This window comes from Kryptolebias marmoratus, linkage group LG21 (genome assembly GCF_001649575.2).
Source record: "Kryptolebias marmoratus isolate JLee-2015 linkage group LG21, ASM164957v2, whole genome shotgun sequence".
Lineage (NCBI taxonomy): Eukaryota > Metazoa > Chordata > Actinopteri > Cyprinodontiformes > Rivulidae > Kryptolebias > Kryptolebias marmoratus.
This window is the reverse complement of record NC_051450.1, coordinates 10,692,697-10,713,397: the sequence shown is the minus strand read 5'-3', so window position 1 is coordinate 10,713,397 and position 20,701 is coordinate 10,692,697. Positions and strand designations below refer to the sequence as shown.

Genomic DNA, 20,701 nt, shown 5'->3' with positions numbered 1-20,701 from the left:
TTTCTGATTTAGTCATTAAGAAGAGCAGGAGTTAATGCTCTTCAGAGACACATCCAGGTAAGGCTCTGGTTTTAGTCAGTGATTTTTATTAAATTATCTCTGTTCATCTCTCTGACAGGTCCGGCTCCCTTTTTTTTTTTTTTCCTTCCTCCCACAGCTGGGACTGAGGGAGGGAGGAGTGTCCGAGGAGAGGAGGAGTGTTTGAGAATGGAGGGAGGAACGGTTAGACAAGCCAGAGTGAAGTTAGACAAACTGCACATACAGATGACAGATTAGATTGAGAAATTGGAAGAGGTTTGTGCCGTCAGAGTTGGAAAGAAAAGCAAAACTTTGAAAAAAAAAAAAAATTTTTTGTGGCCTTTTTTTCAGGTTGATTTTGTTCAAAAGTTTGATTTTGTTTTAGTGTTTTTATTTTTCATTATGCTTTCTGTGTTCACGTGATCTGTCTGCTTCCACACTTTAGTTTTTAGACTTTGTTTTGTTTTTGAGCGAGTGCGTGATACAGTGAACGATGGAGCTGGAGCATTTAGGTGGTGGCGGGGTTAAACCAGAGAGGGGCACCAATCGCCTCTACAAAATAGCTCTGGTCATGTGTGTGTGTCTCTGTGCTGCTCTTCTGCTCGCTCTCATACTGGGTAAGTCCACACACACACACCCATAAACATACGTACATAAATATACTTTAGTCTTTATCCTACATTATAATTTGTAAGGAATTTAACGTATGGTAGAGTGCACTCTCTGTCCTCAAATTGTAGTGCATGCAGGCTGTCATAACGCACAACCATGCTGATGGGAACCTTGTGGAGGACTGCTGGGGAACTATTTTTGGGTCATGTCAGGTTTCACATGTGCTCCATGCTGTCTGTTCGACAAGAGGAGTCAAAGAGACGTGTGTTTTCTTGAGTTTGTTTGCAGGATGTGAAGCTAGTTTGTAGAAAATGTTGGTGTGTGTAAAGTGAGACGGGTCTATGTATTACAAGTGGAAATGGACTTTAATGAACAATTAGGAAACAGTTACCTAAATACACAGTTTAAGTGTGAGATTTCATCAAAATGACAAAAAAAACAAAAAAGTTCTCTGGTCTGTACAAGCTCTTAGTTTAGGTAAATGCAATACCTGACTTATTACAGTGTGATTATTTATTTAACATAAAACTAAGTGAAATGCAGAACAGGTATGTAAAAATTGAGTCCACTGATCCAGTCCCTGTTTTTCCTTTGATTTTCTATTTCTGTTCCTCGTCAATGTGGAGGAGTTTTATCCCATGTCCCCCCCCCCAAATATTACTATGGCTCACTGAGTTTTGAAAACACTTACACTCACTTAAGGTCCTGCCACAGCATGTCAGGGAGAGTGGGGTGGGGGGTGTGGAGGTTCTGACCTTTTCACTGGATCAGTCGCCGCAATACCTCTGATGTAGAATTGCGGCTCTGCTTGGTATTAATGTCCTGTTGTAGCGTTCAGTTTGAGCCAAGCTTTGGAATACAGAGCAGCTCACGGTTGACTCATAGGCTGCAGGGTGTCCAGGTACCGCGGCTGCAAAATGAGCAAAAATGACCAGCACTCCACTGCTGGTCTCGACGGCTGATATGAGGCGTTTTTGCTGATGTTGTTTTCAGCTCTCTCAGAATGTGGTGCTGGGCTTTATGGTGAAACGTCCACTTTGGTCCCATCAGTCTAATCCTAATTTCTGAAAACATAGCAGGAAAGGAAACACTTCAAACCTTTTTTTTTAATTACCCTGTCATGCATTTTAAAATTAAACATGCTAGTTCAGTTGTTTTTTTTTGTTTTAATTTCCCAGGGCATTAGATGGTCTGACCCCAGGGTGAAGTTGCTTTTACATCTACACCTGAGATTTTTTTTTGTTAAGTGTGATCCACATGGGAATAACCTTTTAATGTTGAATGATGGACTCCAAACTGTTTGGAAGTGGCCTTGTAACGCTTACCAAACCGATGGGCAGCTTCTCTGAGATCATTTCTGATGTTTTTGCTTATTGGCATTCTGTTGGTTGCACTTTTAGACTCTACATGTCATTACACTGGCACTGCTGGACCAATGATTTCTGTACATGAAGTAAAAACAGGCTAGCTTGAGGATTGTACACATGGTACGTAAGCCATAGTAATGTATGGCATAAGTAGTCTACTGTTGATAAGTGAAACCTACCTCCATTTAAAAAAATGGAAAAAAAAATAAAAACAAAGAAAGATGGCACCATTTTTTAAATTTTCAATTTTTTCCTTCCAGCCGCTTTTATGGGAATTTTTACCATACTGCATTTTTTCCTTATAATAAGTGAGGTTTAATGGGCTGCCCCCTTTATATTAGGAACAAATAAATTTCCCAATATAGGAAATTTGCAGAACAATAACATTTCCTCACGTCCATCCAAACTGCTCCTTTAGGAGTCCGTGGAAACAGTGTCAGTAGTTCCAATGGTCTCAGTGGGAGGGGCTCATGTGCTGGTCTAGGGTGGGGAAAGTATTGTGGGTTTTTGTTTTATTTGTCGCAGGGGGAAGTTGACATTCTTGTGGTGGCACTGAAGTGTAATTATGTTATGAGCACGCAGTTCCAAACACCCACTCTAATGCCCCTCTAGTCTCCAGCCATGTCAATGAAGAGACAGAAATCCTAAGTGGTTGCTTTGATTGAATAATTTAAGGAAAGAGCGCAACTCTTTTATTTGAGTTTGTCGAGATGCAGACGTTTCTAATGGTGACTTGTTTTTGGTTTTGTCGTAATGAACACAGAGTTAGCATTAGCTGGATCAATGGAGCTTCTGTGTTTGTAAGTGAGATTCATGTAGTGAGGTAGTATTGAAGTGGGACCTTGGTGAGTTATGAATATGTGGGTTTGCTGCAAACGTGTCCACAGCATGACGTGCCTCGCAGAAGCAGCTCCAGACATTGTAACTCATCTCAGTTCTGCTCCAATCATCCGTTCACATGGGAGATTTGGTTTCCAAATATATCTACTCTTTTTTTTTTTCAGTTTGCCACAGAGCCCACATCAAACAAAAGTGATTTCTCACTAGAGGTTAAAAAAGGAGTCTCACCTTCTAGGAGTGGAAGTGAACTGGTAAACATGCGGTTGCACAGCTAGTAAATAAACATTGGCGGGTTTGTTCAGTCTTTTTTTGGAATGCTCTATTTGCTCTTATTACAAGTGTGTGGAGTAATTATATCTGGCAGCCAAGCGGAAGTGAAGATTTGATATATTTTTGTATTTTACCCAAGCATTTTCTGATAACGATTACAAACCAGTTGATATATAGTATTACATTGGTTTAAAATTGCTGTAATTAGGAACTTTATTTGTGTTAAAGTGTGATTGTTTACAATACACAGCTGATAATGGTACATTGCCCCTCTCTGCCTCCCCTCAGTGCAGGGACGTTAAACTGTTTACTCGCTGTGAGAACACTGCAGATGTATCATTTGTACTTTGGTCTGAGTTTTGACCCACTTTGGTTTGTGTCAAAGTCACTTACTACACCCCTCACTTGTAGGGGCAAAACATTTAGAGAATTTATTGTATCTTCAGCAGATTTATGAAATGGCAAGACATTTTTTTTTTAAAACAGAAACAACACAAAGCAACTGACAAATGGCCCCCCATTTAACTCCAAAATACTTTGGTACCCAAAGGAGTTCATGGTGGACTTAACTGGCCTTTTTGCATAACAGTTCTTCTATAAGGCTGCAAAGATGAGCCCCTCTTTAAGCTAAGTTTGGCTGTTTATATATGCACCAACTTAGCTGACCACATCCCACTATAATGTAAGCTTATATAAATAAAACCTTTGACGTGGAGCACTATGCATAGAATATGTTTTGGACATTCCCCTCATACCTACGACACACCCTCGAGCCACGATGCCAGCTTACCCTTCCAATTATCAAGCATTATGGCTCTGTCACTGCCTCGCATGGTGGCTCAGAGGTGAAATAGCTGTAGGTAGCTGTCTCTGTGTTTCCTCAAATCACACAAAGACAAAAAGGTGACATCTCAGGCCCAGCTTTAAAGTGTTTTGTAAAAGGGATTAAAGATTGCAAGAAGGTTCTTTGGCTGCAAGAAAAGCCCAAATCCTTTGCTCTCCACCACCGCTCTCGGAAGTGTTTGTGAAAGTATCCTGTTTGTTTTTTTAACAAACACAGTGTCCTATAATATAACCAAATATCTCCACTTTGGTCTCATCTGTCCAAAAGACATTTTTCAGACGTCTTGTAATTAGTTTTGATTGAATTTTGCAAACTGAAAAAAATGACCTGCAGTATGGCTTATTTCAAAAGAAGAGGCTGTTTCCTGGTAGTGCTTCCAAACAAGCCAAACTTGTTTATGAACTTTAACATCGTTAGGGTAACTGGTGAAGTCTGAAATGTAGCTTATAGATTACTTCTAGTTTCTTCAAACGTTCACGCTAGAGCGTCCACTACTGGAAAGATCGGCAACAATCTGGTATCTTTTCCAGTTGTGTGAAACAGCTTTAAAACCCTTTTCAGAAGAACAGACAGCAACAGTTGCTCTTGTAAAATTGGTGCTTTCTTCATTGGCATCATGATCAGACTTGCTTGTTAATGTTAAGCTAATGATTTTCATCACTATCAGATAAATAAATAAAAGGTGTATTTAGTTTTGTTGTGCCATGGTTTGTTGTCCAAGGTTGTATTTATGCAATTTTAGAATCTGGTGAAGTCAAGATTGTGTTTTTTTGGTATCTGTGTGTATTATTGTTTTGAAAATCTTGGTCTTGTAGTCGCCTACTATAGCAGATTTAAACACAAATGTAGTTTTGAGAACTTTGCTACATATCTTTTTCATGTTATACTTGTCTGTGGACAAATTTAATCAACCAGATCATACTCATGCTGTTGGCATCTTATTACAAAATCATATTTATATATTGCATTTCAGTATAGCTTTACAATATTACAACATGTACAGCTTGCTTTAATAAACAAAAATATGGTTGTTTAAAACATTAAGAGTTTACTTTTTTCAGGAAAAATGACTTGTTCAGAAACATAATCACATTGTTCTATTCTGCCATGGAAATACATTTATTATTTAACTGTGTAACAGCAAACCTTTTTTTGTAAAGATACATTGAAGCATATACATGCCTAGCAAATTGCAAGGTCTCACTATTTTTGTGACCGTTTTGATTTATGTTGGGTTTTTTATTCTGGTGTATGTTTTGGAAGCTGGTTTTTAGAATCTCCAGTGTTCTTGTTGGAGCACGTGACCTCCTTTTTTTCACAGTATCAGTGCTTGATGTTTTTACAGAGACACTCAGAAGGGGGCTTCCTTGAGTACAGAGTGTATCTTTGCTCAGCTGAAGGGAGTCTATCTTTACTACAGTCTCCCCTTTTTTGACTGAAAAGTCTCTGATAAGGAACCAAAACAAGAGCTGGAAATTATTTGTTCACTTTTTGAGTCCTATGGGCTTCTGAAGGTTCCAAGTTGATTCTGACTGACTGATTCTTAATGTGCAGATTTGGACATTTTTATGAATATGATCAAATGTGCACACTGTTTATTTTATGCACGTTTTTAATGATTAAGCAACAAAATAAAACTGGGTTATTAACTTCCATTGCATTGCTTATGTTGGCAGCTTTATTACACGGCTCAAGTAAATATTCAGATTAAAAATAGCTGTCATACATCAACCCCTAACACATCTTCAATAATGATCACAGATCTCTTTAGCAGAGAATTTAACATACTAACCTTGAGTTCAACCTCCCAGATTGAATTTTAAATCAGATTAGTACTGATCAGTGCATCACAATAAACTGTTTCAGTCCTCCAATGGCTTTGTTGTTTTCTTTGTCCTTCTTCAGTTTCTCAAAAATCCAGTCAAGAGGAGTTCTGTCCAACTCCAGAATGCATTGAAGCAGGTAAGGGAAAGTAGCACATGCATTTTTTTTAACTTGATTAGAAACTATTTTACCTCTGACTGAATTATCTTATGTTTAATTATTTGATTTTTTTTGTTTGTTTGTTTGTTTCTTGTTTCTGCAGCGGGGTCTATTTTGAGTAAAATGGATCAGTCTGTTGACCCCTGCAAGGACTTTTACACTTTCTCTTGTGGAGGTTGGTTAAAGGAGAACCCGATTCCTGAAGATTCGTCTTCATACGGCATCTACCCGTGGCTGCGACAGCACGTGGACTTAAGACTCAAAGGTGTGATTGCTCAGTTGTTTTCCATAAATAAAGTATCTTTTTCTTCATACACACCTCATGCTCGCTGGTGCTGGTGTTAGGCATCCTTTGATTTACATTCACACCATGTTAACCGTGGAGCAAATGTAACAGCTGTACACAGTCGTTTTATAGTTGTCACCAAATTACAACTAGAGAAATAGTTACCACTGCAAACTTGAAGAAATCCTTTGAAAAGAAGAAGCTAAGAAAAGGTGTAGATTGGTGTCCCAGTAATATTTTCTCCTAAAATGAGTTATTCAGACTGCACATCTGTATCGCTCAATGCCGTGAAAAGCAGGCAATAATGTATGTGTGTGTGTATTTGTCAGTCATCTCATGAACCACTTGGCATATTTTAATAAACTCCTCAGAACATAATTCTTAGATGTCCATATATCTACAGCTGAATAAATTTATGAGTCAACCTGAATCAAGGTGGTCCCACAGCTAAACAACCGTAGCAAGCATAAAAACAAAAGGGCTATAAAAGAAGTTATTTTTACAGTTGTTGAACCAAGATTTGGCGTGGCAGTAGCTGAGAGTCGTCCTAATCACATTAACAGATTGTATACGTTCTTTCTTTAAAACTTTGTCATGCAAGGCACCAAAAAGTATGCATTCCTTCAAGGAACTCTGCTTTTATTTTATCTGATGTTTGATAAAATTCAAAAATACTAGAAAGGGCTTAAATAGGTGAAAAGCAGGCCCACATCGTTGTGACTCAGAAACCATTACCCTTTTTTTTATTTTCCAAGATATGACAAGCTCTAATATGATAAGGGAAGTCTACTCATAAAATTAATGTTATGTTGTAGTAATTATTAACAATTATGCTTTGCTGCTATGAGTAATCACACAATTTTTCACCTGTCAGAGTTGTTGGAGGCGCCTTCGGATGCTGATGAACTAGAGGCTGTCACCAAAGCTAAGATCCTGTACCGCTCCTGTATGAATGAAAGTAAGTCACGCACATGCAGCCAGCTTTGTAAGGTTTATTTGTGGATAATGTGTATACATACAGTTTCTATCTTCCCATTGATAAACCAAAATGCGCAGCCATAACTAAACCTGAACAAAATCTAACCTGAAGTCTTAAACTTTTTACCATATGTTTACAATGAGCTTATAAAATGTTCCTTACAAGAAAACAAAACAAAGTAAACAAAGAAAAAAGAACTATTAGGTCACTGGTGCACACAAGCAGACAGTGACAGCATAAAACAGGTTAAAGTGAGCTATTGATTCACATTGCAGACCTTGGTCTTTGCAGTGGCAGAGAGATGCGTGAGTTGAATAAAAGAGAAGGGAACTCTTCAGAAAGTAGACAAAACTGCAACATGAGCTGTCATAAAATAATTCAAGCAGTTGGAATATGACACATTTGTGTGTGTGTTTATATATATATATATATATATATAAATATATTTGTTTTTAATTTGCCAAGCCCTACTGGAGAAGCTGGATGCCAAACCAATGCTGAAAACACTGAAACAGCCTGAGTTTCGATGGCCTGTGGTGGGGGATGGGCTTGGCGGGGACTATCAGTGGTCACGGAGTCATTGGAGTCTTCTTAAGACGCTGGCAGAGATGAGAAACCAGCACAGTAAGAGCGTCCTGATTCGCCTGTATGTCTCCCCCGATGACAAAAACTCCTCGCACTACATCATCAAGGTCAGATGTTTACCTGTTCACTGTTTTTAAAGCCTTGACTCAAGCATTCAATGAACTCTGTTTGATAAAATGCACATCTTCAGTGTGCAAGAATGTAATCCATCTGGAAGGTAAGAAACTTGTGCTGTAGGGAAATTAAAGCTTTTAATGTAGCACACTGGAAAATACAGATAAAGTAAAAATACAAATGCAGATAAATTTGTTTGTACCCCATTTAAAAAAAAAACCCTTGAAGGTGTCTGAAATAACTTGAAGCTGACAAATGTAATGATGACTTCTGCGCCTATCAACAGGTATTTTTGCCCACTCCTTGTGAACAAACTGCTCCAGCTCAGAAGACCACTTCAAAATAGCCCAATTTTTTGTTCTGAGCTATTCTTGGGTGTTTTTAGCCGTGTGTTTTCGGTCATTATCCTCTTGGAGGACCCATGACCTGCGACTGAGACTAAGCTTTCTGACACTGAGCAGCACATTTCACTCCAGACTGCCTCAATAGTCTTGAGATTGCATTGTACCCTGCACAGATTCAAAACAGTCTGTGCCAGATGCAGCAGAGCAGCGCCAGAAGAGAACCGAGCCTCCATGTGTCCCTTTCTCTGTTTGCTTCATTTTTGGGTCAGTGAATGTAGAGCTGATGGGACTTGTTGCCAAAAATCTCCAGTTTTGTCTCAACTGTCAATAGGACATTCTCCCAAAAGTTTTGTGGCTTGTCAAAACCTCGACAAATTCCAGTCTTGCTTTTTTATGATTTGCTTTCAGCGGTGGTGTCCTCCTCGGTCGTTTTTCATTAAGTTCAATTTGACTCAAACATCAACGGACCCATAGTGCGTTCTGACACTGGTGTACTTTGACCTTGGAGCTTACCTCTAATTTTTCTGGAAGTTGTTCTTTGGTTACCATTTGTATTATCCATCTCTTCAATTTTTCATCAACGTTTCTCTTGCAGCCACATCTGGGACGTTAGCTCCAGTCCTGTGGACGTTTAAACTTCGGAATAATCTGTGCAGCTGTAGTCACAAGATCATCAAGCTGCTTGAAGATGATCTTATAGTCTTTAACTTTTAACATGCTGTCAATATTTTTCTTTCTAAGCTCCTGAGACAACTCTGTCCTCAGCTTTCTGTGCTCCTTGTTCAGTGTGTTACCCACCATGATACCTAACAGCCCTGTGACTACTTTTTACCCTTTAAACAGGCAGATTAACTGATTACAAGATTGAAGCACCAATGATGCTGATTACTGGATATACCTTAGTTTAACATGTCCCGACAGTCAAATTAGTTTCAGTCTTTTCTAGGGGAATTTCAGTGACCATTGCAGGTTTTTCTGTCTTCAGTGAAAGGGTACAGAGAAAATTATCCACATCTGTTTTTATTGCTCCAGCAAAAAAGTTCAAGATAAAAAGTTCTGGAAAGTAGAGGTAGCAAACTTGTTCTTTTGTTTTTGTAGCTCGATCAGGCTTCCTTGTCTCTGCCTTCCAGGGAAGACTACATCACCGACACTTCCTCTGCTCTTGCGGTGAGTTTCTAACTGATGTTTTACATCTCTTATCTGTCATAAAAAAATTTATGATTTCTCATTTCCTGCTTGAATCATAACTTTCAAACAAAAAACATAACATAAAATAAAATTGAAACAGGAAATGTTACTGATTAGACAGAGAACAAGCACTTCATACTCAGTAGTTTCACAAATACAAAAAGTTAGAACTTGTCTTAAGTTTAAAAATGTTCATTTCTGACATTTTTATTGTGCTGTATTTGTCTTTTAAATTAGATGTTAAAGGTCATACATGCTTATAAGTTCAATTCTGGTCCTGGTGTTTGAATAATGTTTGAAAGCCTGCAGCACCTTCGTAATAAAGAAAGGTTGTGTCCCCCCCCCCCCTCTCTGTCCAGAATCGCGCTGCCTTGCTAAGTCTGATGGTGGACATGGCTGTCATGCTGGGCGCCTCAGAGAAAACAGCACAGGCTCAGATGGAAAAGGCTCTTGCTTTTGAGACCAAAGTGGCTCATGTATGCACATCAAGTCAAATAAATTTGATCCTTGCTAATGGCTTTAATAGGCCTCTCTGGCACATAAGCTAGTTAATCAAAAAGTGCATTTCTTTTTGCATCGGTCATATCGATGACATTGCCTGTTGTGTTTACAGATCCTGATTCCTTATGAAAACCGCACCAGCGAGGCCATGTACAACAGATACACGCTTTCTCGGCTGCAGCGCTCCTTACCACAGGTACACAAAAAATACCAGCACATCCATCAGCTAAACCAATAAATGAGCAGAAGGAAATAAAATCTATTAATTGAAATGCCAGATTGCCTTCCTTCCTTCCTACACACCCCTTCCTCACATTGTTCATAATCATAGACCCCCGATTTTTGTTCTTTTTTTGTCCACAACCAAAAGAAGACAAATGTGAAACGGGACATAGTCCTTGAAAGGCTTTCCAAGATTCCAAAATTGTTTTTTTCCTCATTATTTCTTCCAACAGAGGCCTACTATTTCTCCTTACAGCTTTGTGTTTTCATGTAAAATGACACATACTATATTTGACTTCTTTCATGATCAACAACACTTTGATTTCAAATGTAAAATAAATTAAAATCTACATATGTCCTTCTTCTTGTCTGCAGTTCGACTGGCTCGGTTTTGTGAAAGCTGTGGTGGAGTCTAATGATGATCCGGATCGGGTCATTTCCTCATCTGAACCCATCATTGTCAGAACTCCCAAGTACTTCAAGGACCTTATGGCACTCATCGACACCACAGACCCCAGGTATTATTATATCGATGGGAGGACTTCAGTGAATATATTATAATGCCTAATTATCAATTACTTTTTAAAAAAATTGTTTACCAATGCATTAAAAACAGTAGCCCTTTTTACATGGCTAAAAGCCAAGGCCTGTAGTTTATTTGTGTCTTACTGGACTAATAATGAGGATTAGAGTCATAATGATAGTGGGCAATCAAAATTAAATTACATTTGAGCCTGCAGCAATTGTGTTTACAGTTGTGTCTTGGGATGTGCAACCATTACAAAGTACAGAGTTACAGACACTTGTGTTGTTGATAACCTTCATATACTGTACCCAAGACTTTTCAGGCACAATCTGATTATCTTTTTTTTTATATAATTTCTTGACAAGTAATAATTTGTGGAACACCATATTTCTGCCAAGCAGTGATTAAAAATATCTCTCTAACTTGGTTGCACAAAATGAAAAAACAAGAGAGGAAAAAGTGCTGCTTGTAGATCTTTACATATAATAGCATCATTCAGAAAAGAAAAAAAATACATATATAATGCTCATGTAGTAATGTACATGTAAATCGGATTTCCACTTGAACTGTTGACTAATGGGCTTTTGTTAATTACATTACAAAAAACAAGATTTTATCTTAGATTTTGCTTTATTCTACCATACGTATAGATGGTGTGGAACTTAGTGTTAAAAATACGAGACATTTACAATTTAATAATTTCAGTAATGTGTTGTTTTTGTTTGTTTGGGGTTTGTGTTGATTTTTTAATAGCTAAGTCCTTGCTTTCAAAAAATGTCCTCATTTGCATAAAGTCCTAAATTGGTCCTCACAAAGCAGGCTGTACAAGTGCACACACACACACACACACACACACACACACACACACACACACACACACACACACACACCCACACACACACACAAGCAGCAGAGCCTACAGACATGCACTTGAGTGGTCTGTTTTATCATTTTGTTTTAATACGTACAATGAGATTGCATTTAATTAATGTCTCCGTGTCTCTTTAGGACAGTAGCTAACTACGTCCAGTGGAGGAGTGTCTTTTCCAGGATTACTACTTTGAGTCGTCGTTTCCTCTACAGATACCTTGACTATGCTCGGGTTGGTTCTTCCAACATCTATGAATATGTGTGGTATACTAACTACTCCAAGGAAAAATCTACTGTCTTATGAAAATTGCTGTCCATATTTTGAATAGTACTGTAAAAGAACCTGAATATTATTTAGCAAATTCTTGTGTGGTTTAGTGTAAGGCTAGAGATTATTTAACTGGACAAATTAGATTTGATTTTTGATGCAATATTGAACAAAAAAAATCTGCATTTAGATTTTTTTTTTAATTTAAATTTTGTTTTGTTTTTTCTTTATTGTGTTTCAAACATAATTCTTGGATGTTTATTATCTATTTAAAACTCATCCTGAATTCAATTTAAAATTACTGTAATTACAGACCAGACCAACAGATNAAGATAAATAAAATAAAATAAAAACTAGTCATATGAAAACTAACAACTAACAATCTTGGGAGGGGAAAAACTGGTTACAAAGTTACTTTAAATTCATATACACAAATTTTATTAAAAATTGCAATTAGTTAAAAGTAAAAGGTAGAACTGTTAAGTTATAGGTTAAGACTTTTACAGGACTTTTTTAATCTGTTTTTTTTTATTATTATTATTTTTCTTGGGCTCTTGGGTTTGTTGTTGTATCCTGAACCTCACAGTTCAGAGTAGAACAGCTAAAGAACAAGTTGTCTTCCTTTCAAATGAATTGCTCATTATAACTTGCTCATTAGCTCGGCTTCCAAGAGACCTTTACTAATCCTACTAGTTGAAGTTGATGTTTATAAATACAGAGACTTTGTCACCTTATATCTCTGACTCTCTCACCCATTAGGTCACCACTGGAACCACCTCTCTGACCCCTCGTTGGGATAAGTGTGTTAACTATGTTGAGAACTCCCTTGCTTACGCAACTGGGCGCCTTTTTGTCAACACCCACTTCCAGGAGGACAAGAAACACATGGTGTGGATGGTTTTTATATGACGTTGTCTTAAATTATAGAAAAAAATCCCATTACAAGACATTTTATTGTATTTAGACTGCTTATTTATGTCTTTTTTTTAATGTGTGAGTGACATATTACTTTAGGTTTTTGAAAATGGTCTCCAGCTCTCTCTCTCTCTCTCTCTATATATATATATATATATATATATATATATGTATGTGTGTGTGTTCTCTTCTTACAGAGCATATTATAGATTTAATCATTCATGTTATGCATAAAATTTAAATTTTCACCCCAGATGGAGGAGCTCATTGACGGCATTCGCTGGGCATTCATTGACATGCTGGAGAAGGAAAATGACTGGATGGACCAACAAACAAAAAAGAGAGCCATAGAGAAGGTACATTCATTGAAACAGTTGGCTAGACTACTTTTGTTGGACATGGTTGGATCATAACATTAGTTTAATTGATAGAAACAGCAGTGAAGCCTGAGGTTCATGAAGGTTGGGGAGACGGCAGTATGATTGGTGGCAAAACTGGCTTTATGGTTACAACACTTTAGAATTTGAATTGTATTTACTAGATTTCTTTCTCCATCTACACTATTTTGCCCACAAACCTCAGCACTTTAACCCAGGAGGCACACTCTTAAAATGAAACTATAGATTTCACAGTCAACAGAGAACCACTTGCAGTAGTTTGAGTAGTTTATTGTCCGCAGTTAGGAGCAATTACACTTTTTTTTGCTTTCATCAGTCAAAACTGTAACGTCATGTTTAAAGAGCAAAGCTTCCATGCCAGAGCGACTAGGAGACTAGGAAATTATAAAAGATGAATGCTGCTATTTCTTAATATTCCAGAGTTGTAATATGAATCGTATTCTATGTCTGCTGCTGTGACAAAATAATTTCCCTCAGGGATTAATAAAGTACCCATTTATTCATTCATGTAATAATAGTTTCTGCAGATGCACCATCCATCCCTTAAGTGTCATGTTAATATCTTTAATATTTTTTACTTGTATTTATATTTTTTACTTACTCAAGACAGAAAGCAAGATATGCATTGTTTTTTCTGATAAAACTATCAATAGTGGTTTTACAGCTTCCTTGTAACTTCATGACAAGCATGTTAGAGTCATATACTTTGAGAAGCTCAAAATAATAATGATTGTGTTCTGTTTATTGCTACATGCTTTTACTACTCTTAAAAGCATAGGTCAGATTATTAAAGTGTGATTTTGTGGAAAGGTTATGACGATCAATATCTTACCTGTTGTAGAAAGCTTTTTGAACAGCCTCAGTTTAAAGAAATAAAGGTACATTTTGATCAGATTGATGAGCTATTCATAGTGATTCATGTGAACAATATCTTAAAAATATTTCAGTCCACCATCAGTTTTTGCCTGTAAATGCCCAAGCCTGCACAGGAAGTGCCACAGCTAGCTGCTGCTTCTATTAGTGTGTGCAAAAGACAATAGAATCTATGAGAAATAGTTAAAAGAAATGGTTGAGACTGTCGTTTTTTTAACAGCACTATATTCCATTTTGGCCTTGTTTGGACTAGCCGTTAACTCATCAGTCCAAAAAGCTATCTTCACCAAATAAAATATTGCTTATAGCTTCTACAGATGACCTCACTTTTAAAGATCTAAGTCTTATATTTTAGCATCACGTCACAATCATTGCTGGGAGCCACCAACGTTGTTAAGCTTCTTCCTGTCAGCTTTCTATTACCCGTAAAAGTGTTAAAACTACTCAGTTAGCACACTCATTGTTAGTTCAGTAGATTTTATCACATTGTTTATGACTGTGAATTTGTGCTTAAACCATTCTGTTTTACACTAAAGGCTCATGCAGTCCTGGCTAAGGTTGGATACCCAGAGTTTATTTTGAATGACACCTACCTGTGTGAAGATCTAAAAGAGGTTTGTATGGCACCAATGGGAGATGATTGAGTGCAATAGTCCAGTACTCTTGTTTATTTTATTTATGTTCATGTAATTTTATCCCATTACAAATGGATGTAACAAATTCACTCTCAAAGATAAACATGATAAACACGATAATCATTATCTGACATTTAAGAGCTTTGTTGTTAAGTTAGAGCAACTTTGAGGGGTAAAAAATAAACTGTTTTGTATCTGTTTTTGTGCGTGTTTTAGCTTGAGTTCAGTGAAAAGGATTACTACGGTAATGTGATGCAGACACTGAAGTTTATTGCCCAGTCTGATATTTCCTGGCTGCGAAAGAGCGTCCCACGAACAGAGTGAGTGGCTACTCCCTGTATAAGATTTTGTGTTTTACATTCTTACTCACATTTTTGTTGTTTTTGTTGTTTTTCTCCCCAGGTGGTTTACAAACCCAACAACTGTGAACGCATTCTACAGCTCATCAACTAATCAAATCAGTAAGATATTCTCTGAAATATGTTTATTAAGACAGATAATTGTTTGGTTTTGTTTTGTTTTTTTTGGAAAATGTGAGATTTTGGTTAAATTTTAAAGGCTTTTAAAGTAAAAACTAACAACTATCTTGAGTTCAGAAAAGAAAGAGGGTTAGAGAAATAGAGAGAATTTTAAAAAAGTATTTTTTTTTTTACTATTTTTTTTTTTTATAGGATTTCCTGCTGGAGAGCTTCAAAAACCCTTCTTCTGGGGAAAAGAGTATCCAAGGTGAGACTGAATAAATGTGACACGCTCTACTAGCAGACTGAAAAAAAGCCTTTTTATACTTTTCTCAGTAAAAAATAATTGCTGACTTTTTTTTGACACAAGCCAAAGAAACTCAACCTGTCCAGAGGGCACAATTTTGTGTTTTGTGTTCCACAGAACCTGAAACTACAGTAGTAAAACAATGAACCTCTCAAAGTTGTAAAAACAGCTTGAATCGCTGTTACATAAATTTGGTTTTGATTCCATAAAGCTTTATTTATTTAAAGTTAGTGTTTTATCCTACTATAATTTTTATTTGTGGCTTTTTCACACTTGTCATTTCTCGAGTTCTTAATATTTTTATTAATGGAAAAATGTAATGAAAAGAAAAAAAAGAAAGATTATAATCTAATACTGTAGCTGCTTTTTGCACTCCTTTAAAGAGCTTTCTGTAAAACTGAAATAAATACTTTTTACAGCATCAGGCCACAGACACAGCCCAATAATACTCATTTGCTGTTCAGTAAATCTGTGAGTGTAATGAGCTTATAGCATCTCCAGCTAGAAATAAGTTAGTTATATCCATGAAAACACATTTAAATGCTTCATTTTGTCATATTTTATTCTAGTTCTCTTAGCATTTAGCTCTCAGAACTGTACGATTGACTTAAAAGCTACCAAAGAAGGAAAAAATCTAGCTTCTTAGTCATTTAGATTGTGTGCTTAATGGTTAAAAGGGAAGTATCTTCTCATATTTTTTTTTTTCTTTAACGTCTGGTCCTGTTTATTTATTGTATTTTGTTGGATTGATTTCACATCATTCATTAAATTTTTTTAAATCCACAATGTTCCTTTTTACTGCTTGTGGCTAATCCCTTTTTTTATTATTTTGTTTCACAGATCTTTAAGTTATGGGGCCATTGGAGTGATAGTTGGGCATGAGTTAACTCACGGCTTTGACAATAATGGTAAAAACTAAAAGACAATGACTTCAGAAAAGTCTCTATAGTGTAGGAGACTGTAAACTCACTGAGTTACTGGTTTAGTTTTTTATTATTTTCATTGCTGCTTTTTAAACAGGTCGCAAATATGACAAAAATGGCAATCTGGACCAGTGGTGGAGCACGTCATCTGTAGCGGCCTTCAACGAGAAGACTCAGTGTATGATCGATCAGTATAACGACTACTACTGGGAGGAAGCTGGCCTAAAAGTGAGAAACAGATTTTTTGATACTTGTAAAATAATTTATAGCGCTGTGAACAAAAAGTATTCGCCCCCTTACAGATTTCTCCTGTTGTTTTTTTTTATTATTATTATTTTTTGTCATAAAATGTCTCAGATCAAGAAATTTCAAAATCAGACAAAAATATTGAGTAAATACAACATGAAGTTTTTCAAATAATGATTTCATTTATTATCCTGGCTCTATGTCTGCCCCCGCCTTTGTGAAATCATGACGTACCTGTAATTTTTATTTGGAAAGTATGAGTTAAATTTCACTAGACCTGGTTACTGCCAAACACGTAGGATCAAGAAATTGCCTAGATAAAGCCATTATTCCAAAATAAAAAAAAAACATGGAACAGTGGCGAACCTGCCAACCAAAATTACTGCGAGAGTGCATCAACGACTCATCCAGGAGGTCCCAAAAGAACACAGAAAAGCACCTAAAGCTCTGCAGGCCTCACTGACCTCAGTTAAGGTCAAGTTTAGGATTCAGTAAGAAGAAAGAGACAAAGGACAAAAATGGTCTCCATGAGAGAATTCCAAGGCCAAAACTACTGCTGGCCAAAAGGAGCAATCTTGATGTCCGGTTATCTTTTTGCTACGTTAGGCTCAAGCGCCCTTGGGTTCTGCAGCAGGATAATGATCCGAAGCAGTGATGTGAAACACTTATTGCCATTTACTGCAAACATTTGCACAAACAGGGGCACAACCAGTTATCATTAACCTTTTGTATTTACTCAGGTTATCTTTGTCTAAGGATCTGAAACACAGAAATATAACAAAAAAAAAAAAAAAAAAAAGCAAAACCTGTAGAAATTTGTAAGGGGGGCAAATACTTTTTTTCAGCTCTGTAAAGTTAAAACATACTGAATCTTTTATGTTCAAATAATATGATGATGTCAGAAGCCCACAGTTCAAACTAATGTGGCATGTGAATGTACTGTGTTGTAGGTGCGCGGTAAGAGAACACTAGCAGAAAACATAGCAGACAACGGGGGAATAAGAGAAGCATTCAGGGTATGTAATTTAAGAGAATAATCACCAATAGAACTGCCTAAAAGACCTCTCTAAGAGCAGATATTTTAACCTATTGTACATGAAACAAAGACGGCTGTGATTAGCTACTCCGACTTCAGAATGATTCACCTATATCCATCCCATTAGGAAGTCAAGGTGAGAAAATGTTTCTTCTTGTGTTTGTGTGTAGGCTTACAGGCGGTGGGTGGATGAGAGCAGAGGCGGTGTGGAGGAGCCTCTGCTGCCAGGAGTGGAACTGAACAACAATCAGCTGTTTTTCCTGAGCTACGCACATGTAAGGACACACATACATGCACTTGTTCTAACTGTGCTTTCATAGCCAAGATGCAATTTTTCCAAAAAAAAAAAAAAAATCTTTTAGCTGTGGATTTTTTTTTTTGCTTGTTAACAAACCAATGTAAATATTGATCTCTGGAAAATAAATGGTGCGCCATAAGAATGAAATTAAAAGCTGCAAGTTAGGAAATTAAATTAAATTAATTCAGTTTTAATAATACATCAGTTGAATTTCTGGGCATTAAAAGTGTGTCAGCGTTGTTATTTTGTATCTGTAAACGTCAATAGGTGAACATACTTGTGCTATTTTGGAGTTTTCAGCGTCCAGCAAAGCACCTTAATTGGCCACCACCATAATAGGCAGGAAATCATGTAATCATCTGTGTTTGTATGTGTGTGTTTGTATTTAGCTGTCTGTCTGTCAAAATGTCACACTATCATGGACCACTATTTGGATTTGAATGAAAGTAATAGATGGATGTACATCTACAAATGATTTACCACCACAGCTAATTTTAGTTCATTAAAGAGTCGGTCAGTTTGACAGATATTGAGCTCAAATTTGGTGTGTTTCTATCTGAGAGTCATCCTTAACACAAACTTTGAGCACAAGCAGAATGGACATTTTTGTTTAAAATTGTGGCCTGCAAGGCAATATGCATTTCTTCAAGGAATGCTGCTTTTGAATTTTTTATATGTTTGCACCATGCAGGTTAGATGCAATTCATACAGACCAGAAGCAGCCAGAGAGCAGATTCAGAACGGCGCTCACAGCCCACCAAAATACAGGTGATCATAAACAAAATGCACACACCACCACACAGAAAGCATCCCTCCAATCTGACTTTATCGTCATTATTATCGTCACGCAGAGTCATTGGAGCGATGAGTAACTACAAGGAGTTCCGGAAAGCGTTCAACTGTCCCGAGTCATCAGTGATGAACCGAGGAGCGCAGTCCTGCCGGGTGTGGTGATCTCTGACCACAGGCTGACACTGAAGCTCTGCACCAGGCCTGAACTGTCAGCAGTTAAAGGCAAATAAAGCTTGACGACTTTGCCAAAAGAGTTCCCATGATGAAGGAACAACAAAGGCACGAGTCGTTCCCTCTGAAACTGTCTGATACATGGACATGTTTGGTTGAGAATTGAGACGTTTTTAAAGGCAAGCCTTTAATTGACTTACAGTTTTCAAATCTTTTCACTGATTTATGTGTAAACGACCAAAGTTTAAAGATTATACCAGCATGAAAACTTAAGAGCTGTGTATGTAAACCTTTTACTGAAACAGATGTTTATTAAGTTAAAAAAAAACTCAGAGACTTTAAAACATGTCTATTACTGTAAATATACAAATACTGTTACTTTTGTATTAATTAAGCAAATATATTTATTTTATAATTGGAATAAAATGACTTATTAGGTCACTGCATGTAATTCTGAACACTGTAAACCAAAAATCAGTTTGAGGAGTTTATTTTCTTTACTTTTTTTATATATATAATTTTGAAAACCAACACTGAAACAATAGCCCACTGGATTTTTTAGGTCTTAATATAACTTTGAACTACACAAGACCAGGTACCCATTTTATTTTTTTAAGACTGCAGGACCAACAGTTTGTTTGTTAGGTCTCAGTTTTGTTTTGTTCTTGTACTTTGTGTTTTAATCACATTCTTGTGTAGGAATTGTACTTGACTTTAAATGTTGCAGGGACAATCAACCCAAAAAATGATAAATTCTCAAATATAGATATATTTTTAATGCTTTTAAAATGGATAATTTCATTATAAGTGAAGCTGCTTTTAGTAAGTGGTAGGGACATTTTAGATAACAGTAATTATTTAAATACTGTGGTGCAACTTGACTACCAACCAAAACATCAGCTCAAAACCAACACAGATTGAAACTGACTGAATACCCCATACCTAAGTTGTTGTAGTTAATAAAAATATCTTTAAGAATTTCTAATTAAGCTCTAAAAGAACGAGAAGTTCTAAATACAGCTTTTAGGTGGAAATGTTTTTATCAACATGCTATTATATCAACATTAATATTATTATATGATCTTCTGTGTTTTGGTTTCTTAAAATATCATATTTTTGTAGCTTACTGTGAAGAATTGTGAGTTATAACGGCTTTTATGTAATGTGATCATGGTTTATTCTCTGTTTATTTGCTTTTGGCAGGTTATAATAAAACTCTGAGACATTATGATTAAGTTTTCCAAGATTGATACGTGAAGTGTGTGTGCATGAGTGTGTGATTGATGTGACTGACAGCGCAAGATAAAGCTGATGAATGGTCAACAAAAGCTTGTCCTTTCATTGATTGTTTTTTTATTTTTATTTTTTTCTTCTGGACTTGCTATTATACTCATACTGCACACATCACATCTCATTCATTTATACCAGCAGTTCCCATGGCAACTCATTTTGTGTTACACGAGTGAGTTTAACTTGATGGCACGTGTGCATTTGTATGTGTGTGACTCTCAGTTTGTCTTACAGTATCCAGTGGGGGTGGGGGGTAACATTAATGATGTGTATTTGTGGCAACACCAGCAGCAGTCTCATCAGTTCACACCAATTAGAAAAACAGTCCGATCCGTCAGCCGGTTATTGTGCGAGCGTGTCTCGGTGGGGTGTTAGCTGATTAAGAAACAGGGAGGAAGGAAGCGAAGTGGATGATAATGAGCGGGGATCTACTTTGACTATCTGAGCCACATCAGGCCTTCTTTAGAGACTTGGATCCGTCAACAGTGGCAGTTTCGATTGACGATAAGCGTAAGTGAAGAAAATGTTGCTCTGGTTTTTTT

At 36.8% G+C, this 20,701-nt stretch overlaps 1 protein-coding gene across 1 annotated transcript; it reads left to right on the top strand.

Annotated features, from left to right (window-relative positions):
* The first annotated feature begins 263 nt into the window (after positions 1-263).
* Positions 264-20,097, top strand: phex (phosphate regulating endopeptidase homolog, X-linked). Its single transcript, XM_017414043.3, has 22 exons — positions 264-635; positions 5,857-5,913; positions 6,038-6,199; positions 7,095-7,178; positions 7,665-7,891; positions 9,341-9,409; positions 9,790-9,906; positions 10,044-10,127; positions 10,529-10,671; positions 11,688-11,781; positions 12,577-12,705; positions 12,987-13,088; positions 14,540-14,617; positions 14,855-14,958; positions 15,041-15,099; positions 15,310-15,364; positions 16,244-16,311; positions 16,424-16,554; positions 17,523-17,588; positions 17,779-17,883; positions 18,598-18,674; positions 18,758-20,097. The coding sequence occupies exons 1-22, from the start codon at positions 512-514 to the stop codon at positions 18,858-18,860; spliced, it is 2,238 nt and encodes a 745-aa protein (XP_017269532.1). The 5' UTR covers positions 264-511; the 3' UTR covers positions 18,861-20,097.
* Positions 20,098-20,701: the final 604 nt, after the last annotated feature.